Source organism: Alligator mississippiensis, chromosome 4, assembly GCF_030867095.1.
Source record: "Alligator mississippiensis isolate rAllMis1 chromosome 4, rAllMis1, whole genome shotgun sequence".
NCBI lineage: Eukaryota > Metazoa > Chordata > Crocodylia > Alligatoridae > Alligator > Alligator mississippiensis.
In genome coordinates, this window is record NC_081827.1 from 162,664,785 (window position 1) to 162,690,385 (window position 25,601).

Here is a 25,601-nt window from a genome sequence, read left to right on the forward strand (position 1 = left end):
GGTGGGTGTGCTGGGCAGGAGCGAGGGGCACTGCTGGCCTGGGGGCAGGGGCTGCAGGTCAGGAGTGAGGGCTGGGGGCAGGGCCGTTATTTAGGATGATATTCCTGTTATTTTGTTCCGCATATCATTTTGGTGCCCCCCCAAATGTTGGCACCCTCGGCAACTGCCCACTTGGCCTGAGGGCTGGACTGGCCCTGTGCGGTCCAGGTGGCAGGTTGGGGGTTAGGTCTTGCGCTGGATCGGGGCGGACCATGTCATCAGAGAAATCCAGGTTGGAAGGGCCCGCAGGAGGTCATCTGGTCCAGCCCCCTGCTCCAAGCAGGTGACTGCCTGCCAAGAGTCATTTTGCTAAGAGGGCATTGGCTGGGTCTGCGCGGCTGGGATGAGGGTCGCGCTGTCTCAGGCAGGGGTGGGGCTGGGTGACCTCTCGCAGCCCCGGTGCCCCCCAGAGGAGCAGCCTGAGCGGGGTGCCCCTCTCTGGCCTGGCACGGGCGCGGCGCGGCACGGCACAGCACAGCTGGCGCGGCAGCTTCCCCCTTCCCCCCCCGGGCTCCGGCGGGCGGGGGCGCAGGCGCGCAGCCCCGGCCCCGGCGCCCTCTCCAGAGCGATCAGCCGCTGCCGCCGCTCCGGGCAGGGGAGGATGTTGCAGACGGCGGCGGAGCCTGCACTGCTGAGCAGCTGGCCAGGTACGAGGGGAGGGCGGCCGGCCGGCCGGCCCGCCGGCCGGCCGTCCGTCCCCCCCTCCCGGCGGTGCGGAGCGGAGGGCCACGCCGCGCGAGGGGCAGCGGTGCTTCACGAAGCCAAACTCGGGATCCTTCGGCGGAGTTGGCGCGCGGGGGCGGGGGCGCCTGGGCTGGGGAGGCAGCTCCGCATCCGTCAGAGGTGGGGGGACTTGCAGCTGCAAAAGTTGGGGCTGGGGGTGAGGGCTACTACAGGGTCTTTCTCTTTCTGTTGCAGTACGCCACCTGATTATTTTTTCTTGCAGGACAGGAGCGAAGCGAACTGTAAACGCCTGGGATGCAAAGAGCTTGTGGGAGCCTCTAGCATCCCCTGTCTGCGGGGGGAGGGGCTGTGGGTTTCCCTCTGTGGGGGGTTGCATGGGAAGTCCTGAAGGCAGATGGGGAAGTGCCCCCCACCCCTTGCAGATGGCACACGATGCGCTGGGCAGAGGCAGGGAGGCTGGTGGGATGCTGAGCTGATGGGGTGGGACGGGTCGGATGCGGGGCAGGCAGGTCGGGCGCTCTGACATGATCTCGGAAGAGAAGGGGATAAAGCAGGCGAAACCTGATTCTCCTCCCGCGCGAGGCACTGGTGGAAATCAGGAAGGGGAGTTGCTCTGTGCAGGGTTAGTGGTGCCAAGCTGAGTGAGCCAAAGGCAGACCGGGCTCTTGTCCCTCGTGTGTAAGTGATTGCTGGGATGCACTGGGTTGTTTTCCTGTTGTTTCTTCATGTGTTTACATCTTGCAGCCAGAAAGGTCCCATGTTCCCAGCGTGATGGAGTTTGCAGGTGTTTTTCCTGTGTGGAGATTGTGTCATTCCCCCAAGTCCTGCCCGCCCAAACTTTCATTTCCAAAGGAAATGCAAACTTTTGCAACCTCAGACTATTTGAATGGATCTGCTCTTTAACAGCCACCATTTGGATTGGTTTGTCATTTGACTTGTGTGTGTGTTGGTGAGACATGTGTGTGATGGGATTTCCAACTTTATTCCTATTCTTTTGGGTTTGTTTGTTTTTTTTAATTTTAAAAGGTATAAATGTAACAGAGAAACACACCTTGAAGAACTTTGAAAATCCCCTCCTTATTTCACTTTAACCCTTTCTTTCTGCTACTAATTCATTTTCAGGGAGCAGTGCTCTTCCTAGAAGGGTATTGTTTGGTGATGACCACAGTGCTTGGATTTTATTGCTCTGCCAATAACTCTTGCGTCCTCGGTTACCTTAGCAAAGTTGTCAGCCTGCTGCAGTCAGTGTGCAAAGTCACATAATCTTTGCTCCCTGCAGCTCAGTTGCTGGATAGGAGAGGGCTCCTATTCTAAGAGCTGATTTGGTCCTGCAGAGGTTTGTGTAGGAAATTGTGGGCTTTCTGGCTCTCTTCACAAGGGGTACTCAGTGTTTTTTTTAAAGAGAAAGATGTTTGCTGAATCCTTACTACAGCTTTTTCTGTGAGTGGTTGAGGTAAGGGCAGGGCTAGGTGGCTGGATGGCTTCAGTCAGAGAATGGGGTGAATGTGATCAGAAAGGAGTAACACTGGGGCCTAAGTTTCTGTCTAGGTTTCCCACCTTTTCTCCCCAGATGTGTTGGTGGATGTATGTTACTTATTAAGTTGGTAGCATCCTACCTTACTGTGAAGGTCTCAATGAATTATGTGAGTGATGGATAGTGGGGTGGGGCAGGAGTTCTTTCAATTGCCTGAACAGTAAGTCCCAAGTATTTTAAAAATAAGATTTGTGTCTCTGGTTTATCTTGGGTAGTATGCGTGGGCAGAGCTGTCCATGCTCAATGCTGAGTATGTGAGATTCAAATAGGAGAAGGATGAGCCCTGTGCAGGATCTCAACCAATGGTTTGCAACTTTTTTTAGGCTTGAGGCACCCTGGATAGGCTTAAGGCACTTCTTGGAACATGCCAGCTCTTAGTTTTCACTCATTTTTGACTACAGAAATAGAGTAGAGCTGTTCTCCTGTTGCAGAGCTCAGAAAGACCGGAACAGGCCTGAATGCTTTTGATGTTAATGGATTTCTGTTTGAAATCTCTGGGTTTATCTTGTGAATCATGTTTGCATACCTAACATTGTGTGGCATCCCATGGCACCCTTGAAAGGATCTCATGCACCCTGGTTGAGAACTGCTGATCTAAACATAATGTGACAGAGACGTGCAGCTGATATTCTTCCCACCCTCTGCCCTCCAGCACAGAAATACAAAGTTTATCTTCAATGTGATAAATTGGCTTTTTAACAAACTGTGATGGAGTCAGGATCACAGAGGAGTAGGGCTGGAAGCGACCTTGAGAGGTCATCTAAACCAATCTCCTGTTTGAGGCAGGACCATCCCATGCAAACCTATTGTCTGTGATTCTGTGTTTAAGTTGAGGTCTGTGAGCAAAGTTTTCCAGCATGGAAGGGCATATGTTGAGTTCTTCAGGGTGAAATTCATCTATGTGCCGAGGGTTAGTATGACTCTGGGCACTGCTCAACTCCTCTGACAACCTGACTCTACAAAGTCCGATGCCTGTGGTTAATCTATGAGCAGTCATGCTGGAGAGGGTAGGGCTGCTTGTAATCTGTCAAGTTAGGGAGGTGAGTGAGTTGTTGAATGGTTGGAAAACTCGGGATGTGAGTGATAGGCTTTGTGCTGCCAGCTACTGCGCAAGGATAACTTTCAAGTGCTGGATGAGAGCATCTGAACATTCTGTCTAAGCCTCTGTATTTGTCTGTGGGGCACAGGATCTTAAAAGTACGATGGAAAGTGGCTCATGATGTAATACACGTCCACTAAACCAGGCTTCGTGCTGGATTTCCAGCCCCATCGTGTTCCTTCACCAAATAACTTGCATAAATTGCACAAGCGCATATTTATTATAAGCAGCTGCAGGTGTTTTTCAAATGGAACTGGCCAACCAGGTAGTGGCTACTGTAGCATCTTGTTTGAATTCTTGAAGCCGTTTGTCTGAAATAGTTCTAAGGCATAATAAGAAAAGAATAATTTCTGTGTCTGGTATGCCTCCAAAGGTAACTATATGGATGATATGCTTGAACACCTTGCATACAGTGCTAGTTCATTTAGAAATGGGCTAGGCAAAATATATGTGTAGGTTAAAAGACCCTCAGCATATTAGAAATTATTTTCTTAAGTCCCTGAGTAGGAACCCAAGCATGGAGGTCTCTGAATGTGGAGGGGGGGAATGTTAACACTGTTCGGCTACGCGTATGCAAATCGTGTCCTTGCAAAAGTGACCGAGCTATTGCAGTTGTTCACCATCTCTGATAGGCCTTTGGCTGTGCCTAGTGAAAAAAGTAAAATGCTAGATGGATGTTTTACCTGGGCAAAAGGGCTGCCCCTAAGTGTTGGTAAATCATGAAATGGACTCAAAACTCCTAGAATTTAAAAATGTGGGGTGTTGGGTTTGGAACCTCAAGGGGGTCATTTTTTCCATAGCTTTTTGTAACTACATGGGCTAGAAATATATATTTTTGTAAAAAAAGTGGAGCCTGAGCTTTTCCCATAATCCTATATATCCTTGAGCGGAAGCCTTAAGCTAACCACCCAGTACAGAGAGTCTAAAAGCAGTCACTTCTGATCTAACTTTGCACTCTGAAGCCAGCTGCGGCTTCTTCTGGAGTTTGTAGCAAAGCTCACATCGGTGTCATTGGGGGCAGCATTGTATTTTAAAGATTAAACACACTTGTGGCAAGGTCCTACATTTATTGCATGTAGGGGCAGATTCTTTGCTTGGCTTCCAGCCCTGCTCCCTTTACATTTGTTTTTTGTTGTTTTTTTTCATTTCTAAGCAACTTGAGAAGCAGCTGTTTTAGACAGTGTCCAACTCAGCTTCTTTAGCACCCTTTGTCAAAATCATCAGGGAGAATGTGAGCTTATTAGGGCTGCTTTGTTTTCAACAAACGTAATGGGTGCAGAGCATGGTGCAGTTGTATAGGCCTCTTGTGCTTTACTCTTTTGCATCCAGGCTTTTCAAGTTGGTTGGAGTTTGGGGAGCAGATCAGTCAAGGCACTATCCTTCCCTTTTGTTTGGGTGCTAGCACCCATGTAAACCAAATGTCAAGGCACTTTTCAGGGCAGCAAAATATCTAGGGGTGGAGGAAAGGAGGAGTTACCAAGTATGATCCGTGAAGACAAACAAGCTAGATGGAGATTTGGGAAGGCCTCACAGGATTATGGAGGGCGGAAGGCTGCTGCACCTGTAGCAATGGAGCGAAGTGGTGGTTGGTGTAAGGAATGGGCCTATGTGGAAACTACAACACAATCACTCTCAAGTGTGCCTTATTGTCCAGCCCTTTGGAGACAGCAAGCATATATGCAACATGCATATACCATGTGTGCATATTCTAGCATACATGTGCAACTGGAAGAGATGTCTTTTTTAAGGTGAATGAGAGGCATATGCAAGATGCAGATTTGGAATGGTATTAGCCCCAACCCTGTGTTAGGATTTGCTTGACCAGATCCTGGTGCCCATGTGGGGATCTGTCCAGGTACTGGGATCTGTATCATGTTGCAGGATCAGGACCCAGGTGCCAAAATCAACCAAGCTGAGGAGGAATATTTGCAGACTCACACCCTCCTGTGCTGTGTTTGGGCTTGAGTGAGTGAAAAAGAGATCTTTGGAGCAAAGTATGGTAATAGAAAGTTGAGCCATGGGAGAAATGGGGCTGGAAAGGGATCCCTGCTTGCACCGACCTCCAGTGCCCTCCAAAGGGCTTCCCTTTTTGGATGGCAATAATCAGCCTAGATATGTGAGCCCCGTTGTGTGTTTTCCTTTTTTTTTTTAGCCTGGAGTCCCACTCTTGGGCTTCTTTCCAGCCCCAGTGTGCCTGGAACCCCTTCACCTTTTTCTCTGGCCTTGTTGCTTCCCAAGAGCTCGGTCCAGTAGTGCTCTAGCCAAGGGGACCCACCCTTCTCCCACTGAAAAACATATGACTCCCTGCCCTGCATTCTGCATTGAAAAGCATGGGAACTTTAGCCCTGCTTTTTTTTCCCAGTCCAACCAAAATTAGAGGCTATGGCTCCAGTTCAGCAAAGTGTTCACATTTAGGCTTGAATTTGACCCACGTGAAGAAGCCAGCCCCTGCTCAGCCAAGTGTTTTGGCATGTGAAGTTAGTGGGATTCAAACATGCTTAAAGTTAAGCATCTGCTTAAGCACTTGACTGAATGGGGACCTTTATTTTTAACCGCTTTCCTCCCACCCCACTCCTCCCCTTTGGGAGCTTTTTCCTTTCTTTTTTTTAAGACCAAAGAGTCAAGACACCAAACTGAGACAGGCTGAGTATATTTTTGTTAGAGGGAAGGAGTATAAATATTGCAGTTAATAGAACAATATTAAACAGCCTAAATAGAAGTACTACATTTAATTCTCTGTTTGGGATTTCTTTCACCTTCCTTGTATCTGCAGTTGGAGGTTGTTTGCAATGTTGCCTTCTAGCCCTGCTTGCTGGTGTGGGCTCTTTGAATTGTGGGAGCTCCTTTAACCCTACAATTACATAAGAGGAGTTATATCAGGACCTGGGAGAACAGCTGCTCACCAGAGCCTCCTGGGCCATCCTGTTGTTATCCCAAAGGAATAACAAGATCTAACAGCCATAAACTCCAGGAAGGCCAATTTAGGCTAGATATAAGAAAAAAGTTATTGATGGTGCGTGTGTCCAGGGTCTAGAACAAACTCCCCCCAGAGGTGGTGCAAGCACCTACTCTGGACTCTTTCAAAAACAGGTGGATATATTTCTTGCTGGGGTCACTTGATCCCGGCTAACTTCCCGCCTATAGCAGGGGGGCTGGACCCGATGATCTCATGAGGTCCCTTTCACCCCCTAATATCTATGAAATCTGTGAAATTTATGAAACCCACAGCCATGGCTTAGGATCTCTGTGTGCTGGGTGTTGTACAGACACAGAAACAAAAACAGCCCCTACCCCAAAGACCTTGCAGTCTGAGCCAGCGATTCTCAACCAGACTGCTGGTGGGTTTCTTGTGTGCCGACCTTTCCTGCCTGACTCTTCAGATGGGTATAAATGCTGAGTAACATCCCTGAAGTTAATAGAATGTATTCCTTTATTTATTATTTTTATTTCCACAGACTGTAGATGGAATTTGAATTAACAATCAGCTTTGTGATGGGCTTAATTATAAAGAGTGAAATCCTGACCTCATTGGAGATAATGTGTTAGAAGTCTCTGACTTCAGTAGGGCCCGGATTTTCCCCACCATTGTCTCAATTAATGTTTGACAAGGGAACTGTAATGATAAAGTATCAATAATTATAATAATTTTCCAAGGCAGCATGCATTGAACATGCTTGCTGATAACTTATGGCTATGAAAGGGGCACTGGATTTTATGTCTAATTTGCCAGACGTCTACCACACAACAAAGCTCTTAGTTTTTTGAGTTTTTTTCCCTTTGGCCTTTAATTGATCTGGCAGCTATGGAAATGTGTGTGGGGCTTTTTTTTTTTAAGTGACCTATGCACCGTAAGCCTTCTTCTGTGCAAGCCATGCATTCAGAGCCTCTATAAGATGAGCTACAAACCGTGACAGAGACGCTTTATGACTCTCTTGGTTTGATAATGTATTTGCTTTGAGTTCTGAAAATTCAGCAGTCTCCTAAGATGTGCCACATGATTATTTTTTTTAAACAAATGTAGAATCCCACCAAGCTATTCTTATTTCTTAAACCCATGCGCTGCTATGCGGAGTTTCCGAACCCTGAGCCCACTGTACCATGGGCCCTTAATCATGCCTCGGGAAAGTAAAAAATGCAAAATGGGCAGCCTGCAGCAGAGTAATGAAGCCCACAAGGTTCTATTTGTCAATTTAGGAATAATATTGTGATATACAAAGGCTGCTTCTTAGTCTGATGTTCTTAGATTGCCTCCAAAATAGTGCCATAATTTATTTGTCAGGAAGCCCCTCACAAGAATGATTACATCTGTGCTCTCAAGGAAATTTTGGTCTGTGGTAGCATGGTAACAAGTGCTCATTTTTTATGAGCACCACAACAATTTACTTGAGAGTCATAAAAAAAAATCTGCATTTAGGGGGCCTACTAGCATCTCGAGAGGCTTTAAAGGCAAGCAGTGGATGCATGGGGAAATTATTTATGTGCAGTGGGAAATTCTTTGCTCCTGCGAAAAAGCTGGCGCAGAGTTCTCATGGGATGCCGCAGGGGCAGCGTTTGCCTTTGAGTTTACTCTGAGCACATACAAGCATTAGTGTTTTCCCATAGCCAAACTATCCCATCATGTTTACCCAGCCCCTGGCCATAGCCCTTGACTCCAGACCTGACCTTTCTCACCTAACAAGCACTTCGGCTCTTGACAGGGGTATAAGTTGATCCAACTTCATGCTGCCCCAGGCCCTGAGTCCTTCCAGGCTGTTATCCTACCTCTGAACAGACCAGTGGTCGGTCAGACAGGCCACCAATGCTGCCAGGCTCAGAAGAGACCTGGACTCCTTCAGGGAGCTTATGCAAACAATCTCTTGCTATGGAAAAATTAAATTTTCCTGAAGCTCATGGATTTGTAAGGTTTCTGCCGGTAGAGAAGGGATCTGTGCTCACTCTATCAGGATCAGCCACATTATACAGATGAAGTAGTTCCTTTCCCCTGAAACACAAGCATTCTCTCCCTCAAAGCAGGTGAATGGAAGGGCCTGTTCAGGGAGGCCATGGAGCAGACTGAGCCCTAACTCGTGACATGGGTAGCCTGGGTTTCATTCCCAGGACTTGTCTGTGTTAAGGGGCTCCTGCTGCCATACCTGGACTGGCAGAGTCCTCTACTGATGGGCATGCTTAGCAGAACATTTTTTTTATACCCACTTCACAGTCAAGGTGGCTAGGATCTGGAACCACCTTCCAAGGGAAGTGGTGCTCGCTCCTACCTTGGGGGTCTTTAAGAGGAGGCTTGATAATTACCTAGCTGGGGTCATATGAGCCCAGTATTCTCTCCTGCCCAGGGCAGGAGGTTGGACTTGAAGATCTACTTAGGTCCCTTCCAACCCTACATCTATGAATCTATGACCTCCCTGAATGGCAAGAGTTGAGCCCACAACATTCCTCTTCTGTTGGCCCAGCTGCTTCCAGTCAAAGGTGGTTCTTGGCATAGCTACATTGGGTAGAGGGTACTTGAACTTTCCATACCTCTAAACAGAACTGGGCTGGCAAAACACAGAATAAGCTAAGGTGCCTTTTTGAGCAATTCATGCTATGTCAGTCCATCCAAGGGGCATAATAGCCATGCCATCCTGTACAGGTGCTCATATACTGTGGCAACAGGGCCTAGAGAACTGCCCTTCCTTCCTGTACCCTTGTCCTTGTGATAACATATTTAGCAGAACTTGCAGATTCTTTGGACTCTGATATGGCTGCACCATGAGTGCTTCTGCTGTGGTCTTGAACTTGTGACTGCTGGGTTGTCAACTGTGTGCCTTATCAACCACACCTCTCCAGCCTCTGGAGAACTTCCTGAGAGGGATAAAGAGTGCCTTTCATGGTATGGTGTGAGGGGCTGCAGTCTCCAGGTGCTACTGTAGTACAAATAACATTAACTCATATAGGGTGGGTAAGCACCACAAGCCTCTCATTCTGTAAACAGAGGTGGGAGAGGATATTGCACAATTCCATTTTAAAAGGCAATCTAACAATTTGACAGCTGCACAGCACAAATGGAGGTAAATTTGGTACAAGCTTGAGGTATTCTGCAAAGCCAGAGATGAACTCTGAACTTTGAAGGGTTGTTGGTTGTAGCCATGTTGGTCTAAGGACATAGGCAGACAAGGTTCTTTGGGTGAATCCAATATCTTTTATTAGACCAACTCAAATAGTTGGAAAAATTCTTCTTAGCAAGCTTTTGGGCACAAACACCCTTTGTCAGGCTGAGGAAGCATCTGCAGATGGTCTGTGCTCTCCCTGTATGGAGTGGTAAAGCAGCCAGAGGCCAATACATATGCAGGAAAGCCAGTCAGTTAAAATGTAAATTGAGGTGGTCAGCAGGTGTGGCGGGGAAAGTGGGAATTAATGTAGCTGTAGTCAAAGGATGGGAGGCAAGAGGGTGGTGGGGCTGCAGGGAATGAGAATAGCTGGTAAAAGGTGCAGATGCTTTCTCAACCTGATGAAGGGGGGGGGGGTGCCTGAAAGCTTGCTAAGAACAATTTTTCCAACTATTTGAGTTGGTCTAATAAAAGACGTCGGATTTAGCCAAAGAACCTTGTCTGCCTCTGAACTTTAAGCTGCATTGGAACAGATTTGCTCTTGTTTGAAATGGGAACGTTCCTGAGTCTTCATTTTCCGTGGCCTAATTATGGAAATGTTGTTAATTAGTTGATAAAAAGGATCACTTGGCAATCGCAAGAGAAATGTTTTGAGGTTAAGTTTTAGTGTTATTTTGTGCGCTGTCTGCCTCTGATGAGAGCTGCAGCTTCTGCATGAGTGTCTAAAAGATGAGTTCAAATTCCTTCTTCACGGTACTTTCTGAAGGCAAAAATGTACGTATGCTGTTTTCCTGTAGAAAAAGCAGCTGGGTTCCTTTTACCAGCAGTTGGGATCCTGAAGGACTTAAACCAATCTAGTTTTTGCTCAGCTTGGCTCCATGGTCAGTCTTTAATTTTCTGTTTCACAGAGTGGGGGATTTTGATTTGATGCAATGTTTATTCTATTCACATGGAGCAGCAGGGGAGTTGGGGCATGGGGAATAGGGAAGGCTGTTCACTAGGAGCTAAAAGACATGGAGAAAGTGCCAACTCACTGGCTGAGTGGAGGGTACAGAGCTGTTTGACCCACCCTTCTCTTTAACAGGGTGGAGTGGCTCATGCAGACTGCAGGCTCTGGCACTCGGTGTGCCTAGCCTGTATCTTGGCCTTGGCCCAGGGAGCCCTAGATTCATCAGGTCTTGTGGACTGAGCAGCAAAGAGACTGGCCCATGTTGATGTGGGACATCTCTTAAGAGAGCCTAAAGGAAGAGAGGTCTTGGTGTTCTAGGAGGGAGTATTCTGCCCTCTGTCAGTGCCAAGCCTAATGACTCTGTGCTGTATTTGGGGTTGCAGTGTTGCCCAAGGGACTATCTTTTATATGAAATGGAAACTGGATACCTCAGGACTTTCTGGGTTCTTGCAGGCTTTTTCCTAGGAGGATAGGGGGTAACATGGTGTCTGAATTTCATGCCCTGCTTCCCTCATCTGCCCTGTAATTTCAGTGAGATGCAGTAGCTTTCTTTTCTTCCTAGCTTGCTTCCCATCATGGAGGTGGAGTGGGGTGGGGTAGGGGGAGTGGAAGGGATCCTCGTATTAGCAGTTCAAAGAATCCTTGGAGAGCTCTGAGGGATGAAAAGCCCTGAAATAAACTTAAGAGATTTATCACTCAGGCTTAACTTTTACATTCTGTAACAACTTCAGCTGAATAAAATCAGCTCTGCAGAGTCCTGCAGAGATTAGAAGGTCAGAAGGGAACGGGAGGATCATCCTCTGTCACCTCTGCCAAGGCACAGGCCAGCAACTTCTGCCTCCTGACTCCGGTGCTGGGCCCAGTAAACTGAGGCTGAGGCAGAGGGTATCTGCCAGACATGCAACCAGCTTGATTTAAAGACTCAAGGAGATGGAAATTTTACCACGCTCCATGGTAATCTGTCCCAGTAGTTAATTACCCTTGCTTTATAATCCCCATTTTTATTCCTTGTTTGAATTTGACTGGCTTCAGCTTCCAGCCAGTAGATCTTATTCTGCCTCAGTCTGCTCGGCTGAAGAGCTGTCCAATACCAGCTATTTTCCCCTGTGTAAGATTCAGCTGAGTCTGCCTCTCAATTGGTCATTGTCCACATGATAAGGCTTTTTCTCTTCTCCTGTGTTTTGGAACTGTCACTGCATTCTAATTGAGGAAATAGTTACGGCTTGCCCGACAGTAATTGATAATGGGTCACTTTCTTGTGAGGCACAAGAATAAAATGAAGTACTGAAAGTTTATTTTGTTGTCCTATGTCACTGGGACTAAAATTGGAAATCTAAATTAATAACCACAGGTCTGCCAAGACTGTACAAAACCACTGGAATAAGAGAGACGTCCCAGTTTACAGATTGCTTTTCCTCCTTGCAGCCAAGGACTTTGAATTTGAAGGCTGGCTGGGGGTTAGTAGAGATGGGTCCTAAGATGCTCAAGAGAGGGAGGATGGACTGTGGGTTTTGCAGACTGGCCCACAGGCTTATGGGTATAGGCTGGCTTTCCTGCTTTGCCCCAAACTCTTTGTGTGTCCTTAAGCAAATAACTTCGTCTCTCTGGACCTCAGTTGCCCAGCTATGAAGTGAGGCTAGCACTGCTTCCTTTCTTCACCTCTTTGTGTGTCATTTTGACTTCTGGTTTGAGTTTTTTGCTCTATGCTTAGTGCAACAAGGCACTGAGCTCAGTTGGGGTCCCTGGGTACAAATTATGAAGCCAATAAATAATAATGGATGTTGGCACTAGTCAGGGAGGCAAGCCAGGACTTTCCTGTGTGAACCAGACAACCCTTGCGCTCTTTGTGCCTGCAAATATATCCCCGTGTTGGCTAATGTCTTAGAAAAACCCTGTATGTTAAATGTGTCTCTGGCCTTTTCATAACAGCAGTTCGGGGGCGTGTTGGCTTGAGTGGTGCCTCACAGGTAAATGTTGCTTCTGTGAACAAATACCTTTCTCTCTCTCTCTCAGCTTTAAAGGCAAATCATTTAAAATGAATGAAAGATAGAGATTGTTATGAGAGCTAGATGGCAAGGAGGACTCCAAGCACTTAATAAGGGTGAGAAAAATCAACCCTGCTGAGCCTGAATAGGTTTTTCCCAGTGTGGTAACCAACCTTGGTGCATGGGCTCGGCGGCAGCAGCTGGATTTCAAATATTTCGCTAAGCAACAGGCGCTTCTGTGAAGCAAAAGTTCTGTTGAAAGGGTAGAAACGAGTTTCACAGTGAAAAGAGCTGCAGTGTTTTTGGTGTAGTATTTGTGGGTGTGCTGCTAATTAGCCCATCTGGTAATCATTAAAACCTCAGAACTTGCATGAAATTGAGCAGCCCTGATTTTTTTTTTTTTTTCTGTTTTGTGATCTTTCTACAGAAGATGAAATGGGGCTGGTGTGGCATTGATGGGAGATGTGGTCTTTGAAGCAGCCAAGTCTCAGGTCACTTAAGCCTTTACATGCAGTCACCTAGTCCTTTTAATTCAGTCCAGGAACCAGTGGTCTAGAACCACGTAGGCCGCAGAGCCCTGAGGAGGTCCTACCACTGAAGGAGGTCTGCGCAGTAACATGAAGGTGGAGCTGTTCTCACCTTCATCCAACTAGTTACAATGCTAAGTAAGAAGTGATGGTGTAGACATTAGTACAGGCTGCTAACCCGTATATAAGCTTGCCAGGGACCTTAACTATATGCGTGTGCCCATATGGACTTGCTTTTGCTGGGGTTTTTTTCCCCCACTTTTACTGCAATTGCATTTTTGCTCTCCCATGTAGACACACCCAAAGAAGTGCTGCATAAGAGGTGGATTGTGGGGTTGTGTGCCAGCTAAACTTTCAGGTAGACTTTGTCTAGGTAATCTGCATATGACCCCAAAACAACCCCTGCTCACTGCACTTCAGGTTCATGCTCCAAACCACTGTATTACATACTTATTTGTTGTTAGATGGTGGCATAACTCACTAGCCTCATTCTTGGAAACGGTCACTGCATTTTTGCTTGAACTTCCTAGAAGAATTTGCCTGGGGCAGAGGCCAAAGGCAGAACGGTTCAACCATTTAGTTGAACACGATGGAAGGCTGGGTTTGAGCAGAGGTGGTAACAGGAAGTACTGGGCAAAGGGAAATATAAAGTTTATATTGTGCTCCAGCTGTAAAATAAGTATGAAGAAAATTTCCCTGGGGGCAGGTTATTCTATAATTACCTGCTACAAGATATTTCACCTCCTGAAGCATGCAGTGCTGGCTTTTGTCAGAGACAGGACACTTGGCTGGGTGAATCCCTGGTCTGATCCAGCATGACAATTCCTCCATGTGCAGTTTTCAAAGGAGCCTAAAAGACTATTGTGCCCAGTCTCCTTCAGTTTTCAATGGGCTTTGAGCACCTGTTGGCTTTCAGTTGGTTTACTGTACCTCACTGCTTTAGACTCCTTTGAAAGTCTAATGTCCACAGCACTAGTCAGGATGGTTGCTGACTGGCCAGAAGAGATGATGCCAGAAGAAAATTACTTGCAACAACTCAGCACCCTTTGAAATTGGTGAGTTTTTCCACTAACTTCATCAACCTCAAACTGAAGCCTCATTGCTAGGAAAGACTAAAGAGGAAGTGTCTTTTTTGCTCGGACATGCCTGACCTGCAGCCTGGAGGTTATCACAGGCCATTGTAAATGGTGTGGAATAAACACACTGGAGAAGCAAGTGCAGAGTTGAAGTGTCCTGTCAGCAGGTGGGAGAGCTCTGTGTGTACACCAGCACTTTGTAAAGAGGAGGCAGGTTTCTTTGCAGGGAATACTCTTCCTTTCCTCCTCAGCCTCCTCCACACCTTTCTGACACTGATCAGTGGTATTCTGTCCTGCAAGAGTTTTGAGGACAGTTTAGCCTTGTTAAAGCCACCCGAGACTGTACGCGCGTGGCCCTGCTAAGAGCTTCCTCATTAACAGTGTATTTGTATATGTGGGGTGGGGGAGGGAACAGCAGCAGTCACTTAACTTTAGTGCTGTCCCCATTTTCTCAAAACTTTTCCTCTTTTCGTCACAGCTGTTGAAATCAACAGAGTCTTAGAGGATGTTGTTACATTACTATCATGCAGTTTGCTGCTGTGCACTGAAGCAACTCCGATTTGTCTGATGCCCAGGTATGACTGGTCTGCATGTTCTGCTTGGAGAGGTGGGTTTAGAGAGCACAGACTTGAGACCACAGGGGAATCCACAGCTCTCCTTACCAGGGCTTTCCTGCCTATGTTTCTTGTTCATTAAGCCACAAGAGTACCCATCAGCAGTTTTATTTTCCATGAGCACCCTAAGGATGCTGGGTTAGTATATTGATTTTAATGTCAAACAAGGGATGTAGTGACCACGTCCATCAGTGTCTGTAAGCAGACAGAACCTGGTCTGTTGATGTCAGTTTAAAGACAGCACATCTGCTTAGTCCTTCCTTGCTGTTACTGCTTTGGCTCAAAAAAGATTTAAAGTCAATGCTCTTCTCACATTGCTGCCTGGTCAGGGCTCCCCGCATCTCCAAGCCAGGAGAGCTGACTGCTGACCCATGGAAGTGTCCCTTGACAGTCTCCCGAGCAGGTACAGATCTAGCCAGACCTTTCTAGCTTGTGAGATATGACAGGACCTCAGCACGAAGCGGCCTGGCTCAAGGCCATGAAATGTGTTTGAAATTATAGAGCTCATCTCACTGTAATTGCATAAATTCCATGTGCTGGAGAAACATGCACACGGTCTCGGGAGGGCTGGCCTGGGTGATTTAAAGTTCTGGATGTGAACGTGTCTCCGTGGCCCTGACCAAATAACTTCCCCTGGATTTTTGAGCATGTGAGTAATTACTGGCACCTGAAGTTGCATAGAGCTCTGGCATTTTGTTCCCTGGATGACTTTGCTTCTGTAATTCTTTGCAAGCAGAAGCAATAATTCATGGGTATATATTTTAAGCAAGAATTTCTACCAAGTTAGCAGAAAATAATTGAAGGCTTAGTACCACTCCCTCATACATCACAGTGAGCATCCTTTGCTCTTTCCTCATTTAATCAGCAAGGCACATAAGGGAAGAGAGAGAGAGATGAAGAAGAGAGGGGGCAGAAAGGAATGGAATTATAGCAGTTAAAGATGTAAAAAATTCCCAGTTCCCTCTTAGACTAGAATAGAGTTGTCTAGTAAGTGTATGATGCATTAGCCTGATAAAAGTAGTGAATTCATGGCTAAGGCACTAAACTGTGAGTCAGGAGAGGTGAGTCCTGTTTTTGCCTCTGCCACTGACCTGCTCTGCAACATTGAGCAGAATGCCGCCCCCTCCTACCCTTTGTCTCTCTGACTTCGATCAGTGGTACTCAACCTCCAGCCCATTGGCCAAATCCATCCCACAAGACAATGTCATCCACCTGGCGGGTCTCCCATAGGGTCCAAAAATTTGGCAGCAGGGTAGCAGTGGCAACATTAATTGCCAGTCCCTTATTGCCAAATTCCCAGACCCATGGGGAGCCCTGTGGGCTAGATAATGTGGCCCTGTGCACTAGATTACGCTTTGCAAATGGGGTTTTTCTGTGGACTGATACTACATGCCAGATCCAGCTTGAGGACTGAGCCTGCACCAGTCTTTCAGCCCAATTAGCTTTAGGGTTGTTGGTTGTAGAGTGCCACTGGTTTATTTAGATAATAAAGTAGTTGGGATAGAGACTGGCTCTTGCTATGTGACTACACAGCTCCCGTAGGCTAGTGGGGCTCCTCAAACCCTGTTGGGGCATCTAGGTGTTACTGTAATACACATGGTTCAGATATGTCAAGGCTAGAAGGTACCATTATGATCTCTGATCTCTTGCATACCACAGAGCAGAAACTGTCACTTCTGATGTTAAATGGATGTTCTGGGTTAGTGCAGCTGTATAGCACATCTTTGAAAGAGGCACTGGCCATGTCTTAAAGACTTCAAGGGATGGAGAAGCAGTGTCCTTGGGTAAATTACCCTCATAGCCAGATTCCAGCACTTGAAGTACTTGTTTTCTTTCTAGGCTGAATTCATCCAGCTTTAGCCCATAGCCACCTCCTTTTTTCTGCTAAATTACAGGTGTCTACTCTGACATCCCTTCTCCATGTAGGTGCTTGTAGGCCTTGGCCTCATCACCTCTTAACATTATTTGCAGATAAAGTGATAGACATTTATCCTTCAGCCTCTTACTCTAAGACAGGTTTTCCAGACTTTCAGCTATTCTTGTAGGTCTGTTCTGAACCCTTTTTAGTGCTACATCCCTTTTTCATCCCCAGCAGCTCTCAGAGCTTCCTATAGCTTTATATGACATTAATGCTACTTTTCTAGTTGTTCTTGAGTTTCACGGGCTTACACCGCTAAAAGCTCACTTTTGCTCTGTTTTGCACTTCACAGAGTTTTCTGTCTAATTCTGTTTCGGTTTTGTTGCGTTCCAGGATTCAGTCTCCTTTTGTCAGGCAAAAAATTGTCTTTTTTCTGAGGTATCTGACTTTGTGGCTGACTGCATTAAAACACGAGTTGCTCAAATTAATTAGGTTTACCATATGATCTATGTTCTGTATAACTGACCTCTTCCAATAGCTAGTGATGGCACTTGGGTCATCTGCTGGGTTTTTTTATTTTTATTACTTATTTATTTATTTATTTATTTTAACAGCAACAATTTGAGTTTTTCCTCCAAATCATTGGTAAAGGTATTGAGCAGCATTTGGTAAGGAACAGATCCCTGCAGGACCCCAATAGAAACACCCCAGCTGTAAATTAATTCACCTTTTATAGTGTCTTTTGGCAATCTGTCTATTAACCATTTGAGTCAATTTATACCTATCTACTATAGCATGTTTTTCCTTAGCAGTTCTCAAAGGCAGCTGGTGACAATATCTTCACATTACAGACAGGGAAACTGAGCCACAGATGGCAACAGAGATGCAGAAATATGAGCCAGTGGCAGAACCAAGCAAAAAACAGGTTTTTCTGAGTCCTGTTCTGATGCTGTGTCTGCTAGGGTGATGGATGATGTTGCATTTAGACTTTAGTAGAGTATGTGTTACACCAAAGCAGTTACCAAAACTACCATCTGTACAAAACAAGACACTAATGATCTTTGGAGGAGAATTTATTCACATGGGCCTCTTCAGTTCTCACTCTGTGCACCAAGTCTCCGAGAAAAGATGTTAGTGAGGCCTTTTGTGCTTCCTGGTATGGGATCTGTGTGTGCCTGAAAACAGAGCTAGGAACCATGACCTCATTTTGCACTGGCCGGCAAGCAGCTGTCAGCTGGGGACCAATATACAGAAATTTAGTTCTGTTCTATACTGCTTCGCCCATAGAAGCCTTTTAACAGGTTACATGTTTGTTTGGAAAAGGAACAACTTTGGCCCAGGTGGGTTTGGCTGCCCTGTTGATGAATCAAATCTATTTTTTTATTTTTTTTACCGTTAATCTGTTCTCCAGTGTGCCTATGCTTTGTCTCCCTGAGTAACACGTGGCGTAGGGAGAGATGTATTGGCAGTGTTTGTTTTGGTCAGGAGCACTGGTACTTTGCATTTGTTTGAACTGCTGAAAGCATTTCAGCACAGACGATCCACTGTTGACTATATGGTTGAAGTTTCCTTTGATGGACTCTGGAACACTTAAAAACCAACCTTGTTTCTCAGCCTGTTGCTTACACAGTACTGTACATGCTAGAAATAGAGGCAGGCACTTGTCTAGCTGTGAACTTCTGGATTTTTTTCTGTCTGTAACTCAGGCTCAAAAACTCATATCTTGGAATTGGCTTCCTGGATTTATCAATGTGTCAAGCAGTAGGAGATTTCAGGGTTGTGTGAGCTGGCTTCCCATTTGAAGAGAAATTAGTGATGAGCAGCCTAGGTATGTCTTACTATAACTTGTTTTATCTACATAGACAGGCTAGTCCTGGAAGAGGGTGGGGATTGAAAGCAGCACTTGAGCAATCATTTCTTTTAGGAACAGGACTTCAAAAGTGCCAGTGCTTAATTTCTAAAGAATAAGAACTGACGCTAGTTAGAGCCTAGCTGAAGCAGCGCCAAGCCTCCAGCAGTTTGCAGAAGCTCCCCAAAAAGGAAGCACATCTCCAACCAACATGGCTGCAGCATTTTCTCATAAGGGTGCTACACTGCTCACATGCTAAGGTAAAGAACTTTTTAACAAAACCTGATGATTCCTGCCAGATCTACCCTTAACACTTTGAAAAGAAACTTTCTGCTACAAACCTTCAGGAATGTGATTGCTGCCTGTGGTTGCTCAGAGGTTCAAAGGAATTTGTTGGGAGAGTTAGGCACCCAGTTTCCATTATTTTCAATGGTGTTCAATTGTCCAATTCCTTTAGGCAGCAACAGCTGTGCTTCGCTGGCCTGGGAAGCAGATGGTTGCAGCCCAGTGATTCTCGGTCAGGGTGAAACAGCACCCTGGGGTGCCTTGAGATCCTTTCAAGATTGCTCCAGTGTTAGAACAGTTAGGTGCACAAACATGAGGTGGTGCAAGCACCTATTCTGGACTCATTCAAAAGGCATTTGGATGTTTATCTTGCTAGGATCATCTGATCCCTGCAGACTTCCTGCCTCTGGCAGGGGGGCTGGATTCAATGATCTCATGAAGTCCCTTCAAGCCTCTAATGTCTGTGAAATCTATGAAAAACCATAGCTGAGTTTTTTTAGTATACATAGACTCATAAAGCTGGAAGGGAAGAACTGAGACATACAAAGGGGAAGTGACTTAGTGACACACAGAGCCAAGTGTCAGAGCCGGCAATAGAACCCATGAGCCCTGACTTCCTATCTAGTGATAAAATTATTTAAAAGCCCTAGCGGCCATTGAATCCCCTTAGGTTTAGGAAAGCTAGAATGGCTATAATGCAGCATGCCATAGTGATGGGCACTCTTGCAAAGATGCAAGTAGAAGAGCTGCAGTCTTAATATTAGAGCCATGGAGAAGATAATCAAATCTCATGTGGGTTCCTGAAAGAAAGGAGCTTTTGCCTTGTACTAGGGAACAAGGAAGTTTTCAGGTTGAAATGAGTTGCTAGCAAGTTTGCAGCTTTCGGGAGTTCAGCTGACAAGACCACCTGAGCATGAGTGCCCTGAGCAAGAGTGCCACAAAATTTCATAGATTTCATAGACATTTGGGCTGGAAGGGAACCTGGAGGATCATCGAGTCCAGCCCCCTGCCCCAGGGGCAGGAAGTCAGGAGGGATCATAGGATCCCAGCAAGATAAGCATCCAAATGTGTCTTGAAGGCGTTCACAGTGGGTGCTTGAACCGCCTCTGGCGGCAATCTATTCCAAACCATGGGGGCTTGGACAGTGAAGAAGTTCTTTCTTATGTCCAGCCTGAATCGGTCGCAGCAGAGTTTGACCATTCGATCTTGTCATCCCTTGGGGCGCTCTGGTGAGCAAACGTTCCCCCAGATCCTGATGAGCACCCCCGATAAACTTATAGGTGTCTACATGGGAGAGTAAAAATGCAATTGCAGTACAAGTGAGGGGAAAAAAACCTAGCAAAAGCAAGTCCATATGGGCACACACATATAGTTAGGGTCCCTGGCAAGCTTATACATGGGTTACTAGCCTGTACTGATGTACTGGTCACCCCTGAGCCTGAGCTTTTCCAGGCTGAAGAGCCCCATGGCTCTCAGCCTCTCATCATAAGATCTGTTTTCCTGACCTCTGATCCTGTGCATGGCTCTCCTCTGCCACCCTCTCAAGCTTCTCCACATCCTTTTCGTATTGTGGAGCCCAAAGTTGGATGCAGTACTCCAGCTGCGGCCTCACTAAGGCCGAGTACAGCAGGAGAATGGTGTCCCGGGATTTATTTGAGAAGTATGTATGGATGCAAGCCAGCGTTTTGCTCGCTTTACTAGCTGCAGCATCACACTGAAGGCTCATGTTCATCTTGTGGTCAACCATGACCCCCAAGTCCCTTTCATCTGTAGTGCTAACCAGTGTAGCACTACCGAGCTTATAAGTATGCTTCAGGTTTTTCCTCCCACGGTGGAGAACCTTGCATTTTTCGGTGTTGAACACCATCAGGTTCTCATCCGCCCATTTCCTGAGCCTGTCAAGGTCAGCCTGGATCGCCGTCCTGTCCTCAGGTGTGGATTTTTGGGATTCATACCACTTCAGCAGGTTTCTCTCTACTCAGAGGACTGCTGCCTGGCTATCTCTATGTAAAGCATGGCTGTGCACTAAACAGCAGCTTGGCCACATGAAAGGAACTAAGCTTTAGAAAATACAGAAGTACTTCTGGGAGAGATGTCTGAACAGGCCATCCTGAGATCCACAAGAAGGCTGCTAAGTGAATAAGCTCAAGGAGGGGGTGCTTTCCAGCAAAGCCGGTGATCAAAGCGGGTGCCTGGCTATTTCCACTTGCCTTGTGAGTCTCAGATTAGTTTTCGAGGCACTTGAACAGCTGCAGCATGAGGATGCACAAGTGACTCACTGGGTAGGATTAAGTGTGATGGCAGTGAGTCGGATGACAGCAATAAAGTCAGGGACGCAGAAGAACACTCATTTGGAAAAGGGGAAAGAGCACGCTCCTCTCCCAAACAAGAAAAGTGGTCTGAGAAGACTGGAAACAAATTAATGAGAGACATGACAGTGGGAGTCGCATCATAACCTTTGCTGTTGGTCACAGGGTTGGGAAAAGGTCTTGCTTGCAAGATGCTTATTTTTAGGGTAGGTGTAAGGGTGAAAAGGATGCCTTTGTTGGGACCAAGCAAACCGTAACATTTTTAGGTATCCTTTAGGTAAAGGGCATGTGAGGGGTGGTACTTCTTTGTCAGTTGGTTGACATAAGGACAAAGAGGGTCACTTCTATAGCTCTTTTCATAAAACAAGATCCTAGCAGGGGGCTCCCTCTTCCAGCATAGGACAAAGCCAGTAGGGCCTTGAGTTCTGCTGCTAGGATCTAACAGGGTACCCAGAGTTTCAAATGTAACTATTGCTTTGGGGCATTTCAATTCTCCCCCCTGAGATGCCTCTGACAGAAGCTTTGTTTTCAGAGACCATCTGCCATCTGGAAGCCAGGCCTCTGTGAGGTCTGTCTATATGGGTGTGATGGTGATAGTGTGTACCAGGCAGGATGGGCCTGAGCATGTCCTACCTGTGCCCACAGGCACACTCCAAATCTGGAAGCTCACTGATGAGTCTGTGCTGGGTTCCTCCCCTGCAGCTGCTCTTAAACATACTTTCAAGACTGGCCATAGAAAGACATTCCTGAGTATCCTCACCAGCAGACTTCCAGATCTGGAGTATCTGTGAATGCAGGTGGCAGGGCATGGTTGGGGCAGGCTGAGGCCCATTCTGGCCAGGACATGCCACCACTGAGTTATAGACAAGCTCCTTAAGGTTTCTCCAGTTGTATGATGCAAAAACTGAGGCTCCTGAAACCATTAATTACTACTTTGAAAATCTTGGCCTAGAGACGCAGAGTTGTTCTGCTGATTCACCCTGACATCCATGCCAGGCGGGCCTATTTAAGCTGCAAATTAGGAATTAAAAGCATTGTGCAACTCTCTAAGACAGAAAGATTTAGAATGAGGGAGTGAGGAGGTCATGCATTTAGTCAGTCTACAAAACAGCCAATGGCAGGAGAAAGCTTAGGCTGAGGTTTATATTTGTCTATTGATTTACTGCAGCAAACTCCATGGATAAGGCTGTAACTAGCTGGCATTTGTGTTACATCAGTAACAGGTTCATGGGCGTGACAACTTCACAAGCTGTTCTGTGCTCATAGTTGCTTGAGCATACAGCAAGATGCTAGCAGTAGTCTAGGGACATGAAGCCTACCCCCTTTTCCCAGGAAAGTCGCTTCTTTGGTCCTGATTTGAGCAGAATACCCGTTGCCTTTAGTGAGTGCTTTGCCTGAGGTCAGGAGTGTTCGGAGAGTTCAGGTTTTTAGTCTCTCAGAGGCACAGCAATAGTCCCCTTCCTTCCAGAAGAGAATGCAGGCCTCCAGCTTTAGTGGGTCTTGTGCACAGTCTATGGGAGCCTCTTGAAATGCATCTTTTCTGTTAGATGCCCAGTGGAAACCACAGGGGTTTCTGCTGGCCGGTGGAAGAAGTAATGGAGATTTTTATTCCTGCCTCTGGGCGGGATTTTCAAAAGCAGTGGCATAGTTCAAACTCTGCTCCACTGACTAATGGGAGCAGAGCTGGCTGGGGCTGAGCTCTTCAAAAAAAAATCCCACCCCATTACAGTTAATCACGCTTGCCTGGTCTGTGGTAGAGAGTGGGGGTGTCACCCTGTCTTCTGAAAGACATGCTTTATTGATTAAGTTTATTGAACACATGGAAAGAGAAGGACAACAGTTATTCTTTACCTGGTGCAGCTGGCCTGTGTGTGTTCAGGTTATGAGCTCTGTTTCGTTCCAGCCTTCCCCAGGGTGCAAGGTTGGTGGGGAAAAATCAGGCAGCATGTATCAGATGCATTGTTTGAACAAGCTGCGTTCTCTCCTGCCCACTCCCAACCCGGTTTGTGGAATCAGATGCAGTCGCCATACCCTTTTCCAGAATGAGGCAGAAAGAGACCAGAAAGGCAGCACTGACCAGGGGAACCCAGGCTTCTGTGCGGCTGTCTTCTCATTCATCCGTGCATGTCTCTGGGCAGGATTTCACTGGGTGAGATCCACAAGGTCCTTAGATGTGTTCAAGGGGGAGTGGGGGCTAACTGGTGTTTTCTGCTTGGTGTGCCCCTGGGAACCCTGGTTATTCACCTTTAACTCCCGTTTCTGTTTTTTCATCTGTTGTCCCAAGAATTTAATTGTTACGCAGTTACTGGCTTCCCTCTAACCGTTGAAGGGGGCTTGTAGTTTCTGGATGAGACTAGGCACATTGCACCTACGTAACAAATAAGCCTGTATGTCTCAGTAGTTCCTGGTGGGCTGAGGCCTGCTGTTAGTGTGTACCAAATTACATAAGATGCTAGCCCTATGCTGGGGCTTTGAACCTGGAGCAGATGCTAAGGGGACGAGTATTAATGAGGGGCCTATCCAGGCTGATCCAGACTCATCCCCTGCCTCTCTCCCCTTACAGCTATCAGCATAGGATCCTTTAATAATCCCATCACAGTGGTTCAGTTACAGCTCTTGGGATGAGGTTTGTTTGCTGGGGTAAATTAAATATCCCTGGGCTTTTCTTTAAAGCAGATGAAAGTGTTGGGGCTAAGCACTAACGTAGGCCAAGTGAGGAGAAACTTGAAACAGTAAGACCTGCTCAGAGGGCAAGGCACCAGATGGTACTGCAGCCACTCACTGTGGTGATAGCTGGCTGCTGGGCTGGGAATCATGCCCAGAAGGGGAGCAGTGTGCAGTTACGCACAAAGGCAAGAGAAGTTAGAAAACAATATTTGCACTGAATCGGGCGGGTTGTAAACAGACTGTAATGACAGTGGCGGAGGAAGTCCCTGTAGAGGCCCCTGCTTGTATCTGTGCAGGAGAAAGGGCTGGCAGTGTTAATGCTGATAGCTGCCACTTGAGGAAGGAAATGAAAACGGAGAACGTGCCAGGTAGGAACTTGGAGTCATGCTGAGAGCCCTGTAGACAGGTCAAGAAGGGGCATTTTCCTTCAAACATGCTGGATAGCAGAGGAACAGGCTCTCTTGTCACACCTAACAAGAGCTGCTAAATTGCATTATTCTCTAAAGAAAGCAGTTGGACTGTCTGGACAAAATTCTGCAGGAGACAAATTGGCTCAGTTGCTAAGCACTATCTGGACCCAGACTCCAGCCACCCCTCTTTGCTGTGCTCCTGGTCCTACAGCAGGGTGGAGTGTGCTCCACATGGTCCATTGTGGGGACTGTGGGGCTCTGAATTGCTGATCATCTATAGGTAGTCTTGGTGACTGACCACAAGTTGCATTGGTCACGTTGTGTCCTGCCTTTGCCACTGCAGCTGTGCCTCTGCAAGTCCCGCACAGCCTCACCAAGGATGTCTCTCAGGACCATTAGGGGAGTTGTTTTACAGTGCCCCAGCTACCCAGAGGACAAGCAGATCCAGAGCTGCATGTAGGGCTAGTGGGGGAAAGGAAGAATGCTCAAGCTGGTTACACAGCCAGGGTAGGTGACTGTCCATAGTGCTGTAGAGCAGTTGGAGCAGGGGTGTTCAAACTTACTCTGCCCCTGGGCTGGATTAGGACCATGGGAATTTGGACCTACCTCCAGCAACTATATCAGTTTAGGGAGCCATAGAGTTAATGCAGCCATCACTCACTGGATTCTGGGCCCCTCAAGGAGCCCCATGGGCCAGGTACAGCCTGAGGACCATATCTTTGACACCCCTGAGTTAAAAGTTAACTGACTATACAGGTCTCTCAGAGAGTCAAAACACTGTTAGCTGCAGGCCTTATTAATGCCCTGGCATATAGATGTGAGCTGTGCTTAAAGTTGTTTTGCATCTGTGAATGGTGCAAGCTGGGACCTGGGCTGCAGTATGAATGGAGCCTTAGCTTGGCTGCATCAGCTAGTGTGTTGCCTGGCTCTGAACCATATAGGACATGTTTCAGGCCTTTCATCCATGACCAGTAGCCACAATGGTTGGGCTCCATGGGCACTGCTGCCTTAGATGCAGATGTTCTGTCCTGTGTAAAACAGCTGTGGAATCAGCTTATTGGGTGTCTTTCTTCCCTGCCTGCAGCGGCTGCTCTGGCCATGTGTTTGCAATGGCTGGTGACTGCTCTTTTTCCTGCTCCATGTTCCTTGTATAAGATGGTCCCCAAACCCTGCATGTGACCTCACTGCTCTAAGAGGAGGGTGGATTTCTAACTTCAGGGAGTTTGGTTCCCCAGGCCCTTGCACCATTTGCCCCAGGAATGACAGGCTTTCTCTGGGAATCGTGGCTGAAATGTTCAGCCTCTTTGTAAAGAGTTTTATTTATTTTTTTCACCCAACAGAAGCTGCTTCTTCAGCTAGATCCCTTCTGCACATCACAGCTGTGTGTGCTTTATCGCACGCCAGGGCAGCAACCTATAAATATCTCAGCTCCAAATTTCGAGAAGTATTAGGAACCTCTTTGGGCTTATTTCTGAGCATCGTTATGAAAGGGCTTGGAGGGATTAAAGGACACTCAGATTAATCTTTGCTTGGGGAGAGGTGGAGTGCGCTGAAAGGGCAGTTTTGAAGCTTTCAGAATGCAGTGCTGGAGGTTTACACAGGGCTCCTTAAGGGTCACTATACCTGGTTTCTT

At 46.8% G+C, this 25,601-nt stretch overlaps 1 protein-coding gene across 4 annotated transcripts in view; it reads left to right on the forward strand.

Annotated features, from left to right (window-relative positions):
- Nucleotides 1-414: 414 nt before the first annotated feature.
- LOC102573871 (zinc finger protein 385C) overlaps nucleotides 415-25,601 on the forward strand; it is a 240,369-nt gene continuing 215,182 nt past the window's right edge. For 2 of the 4 annotated variants that reach the window (XM_059726941.1, XM_059726942.1), the window contains exon 1: nucleotides 415-686. In XM_059726941.1, the coding sequence (XP_059582924.1) occupies nucleotides 641-686 (46 nt within the window). In that variant the 5' untranslated portion in view covers nucleotides 415-640. The remainder of the gene's footprint in view (nucleotides 687-25,601) is intronic. The other 2 variants (XM_019476479.2, XM_019476445.2) reach the window with 2 other exon arrangements.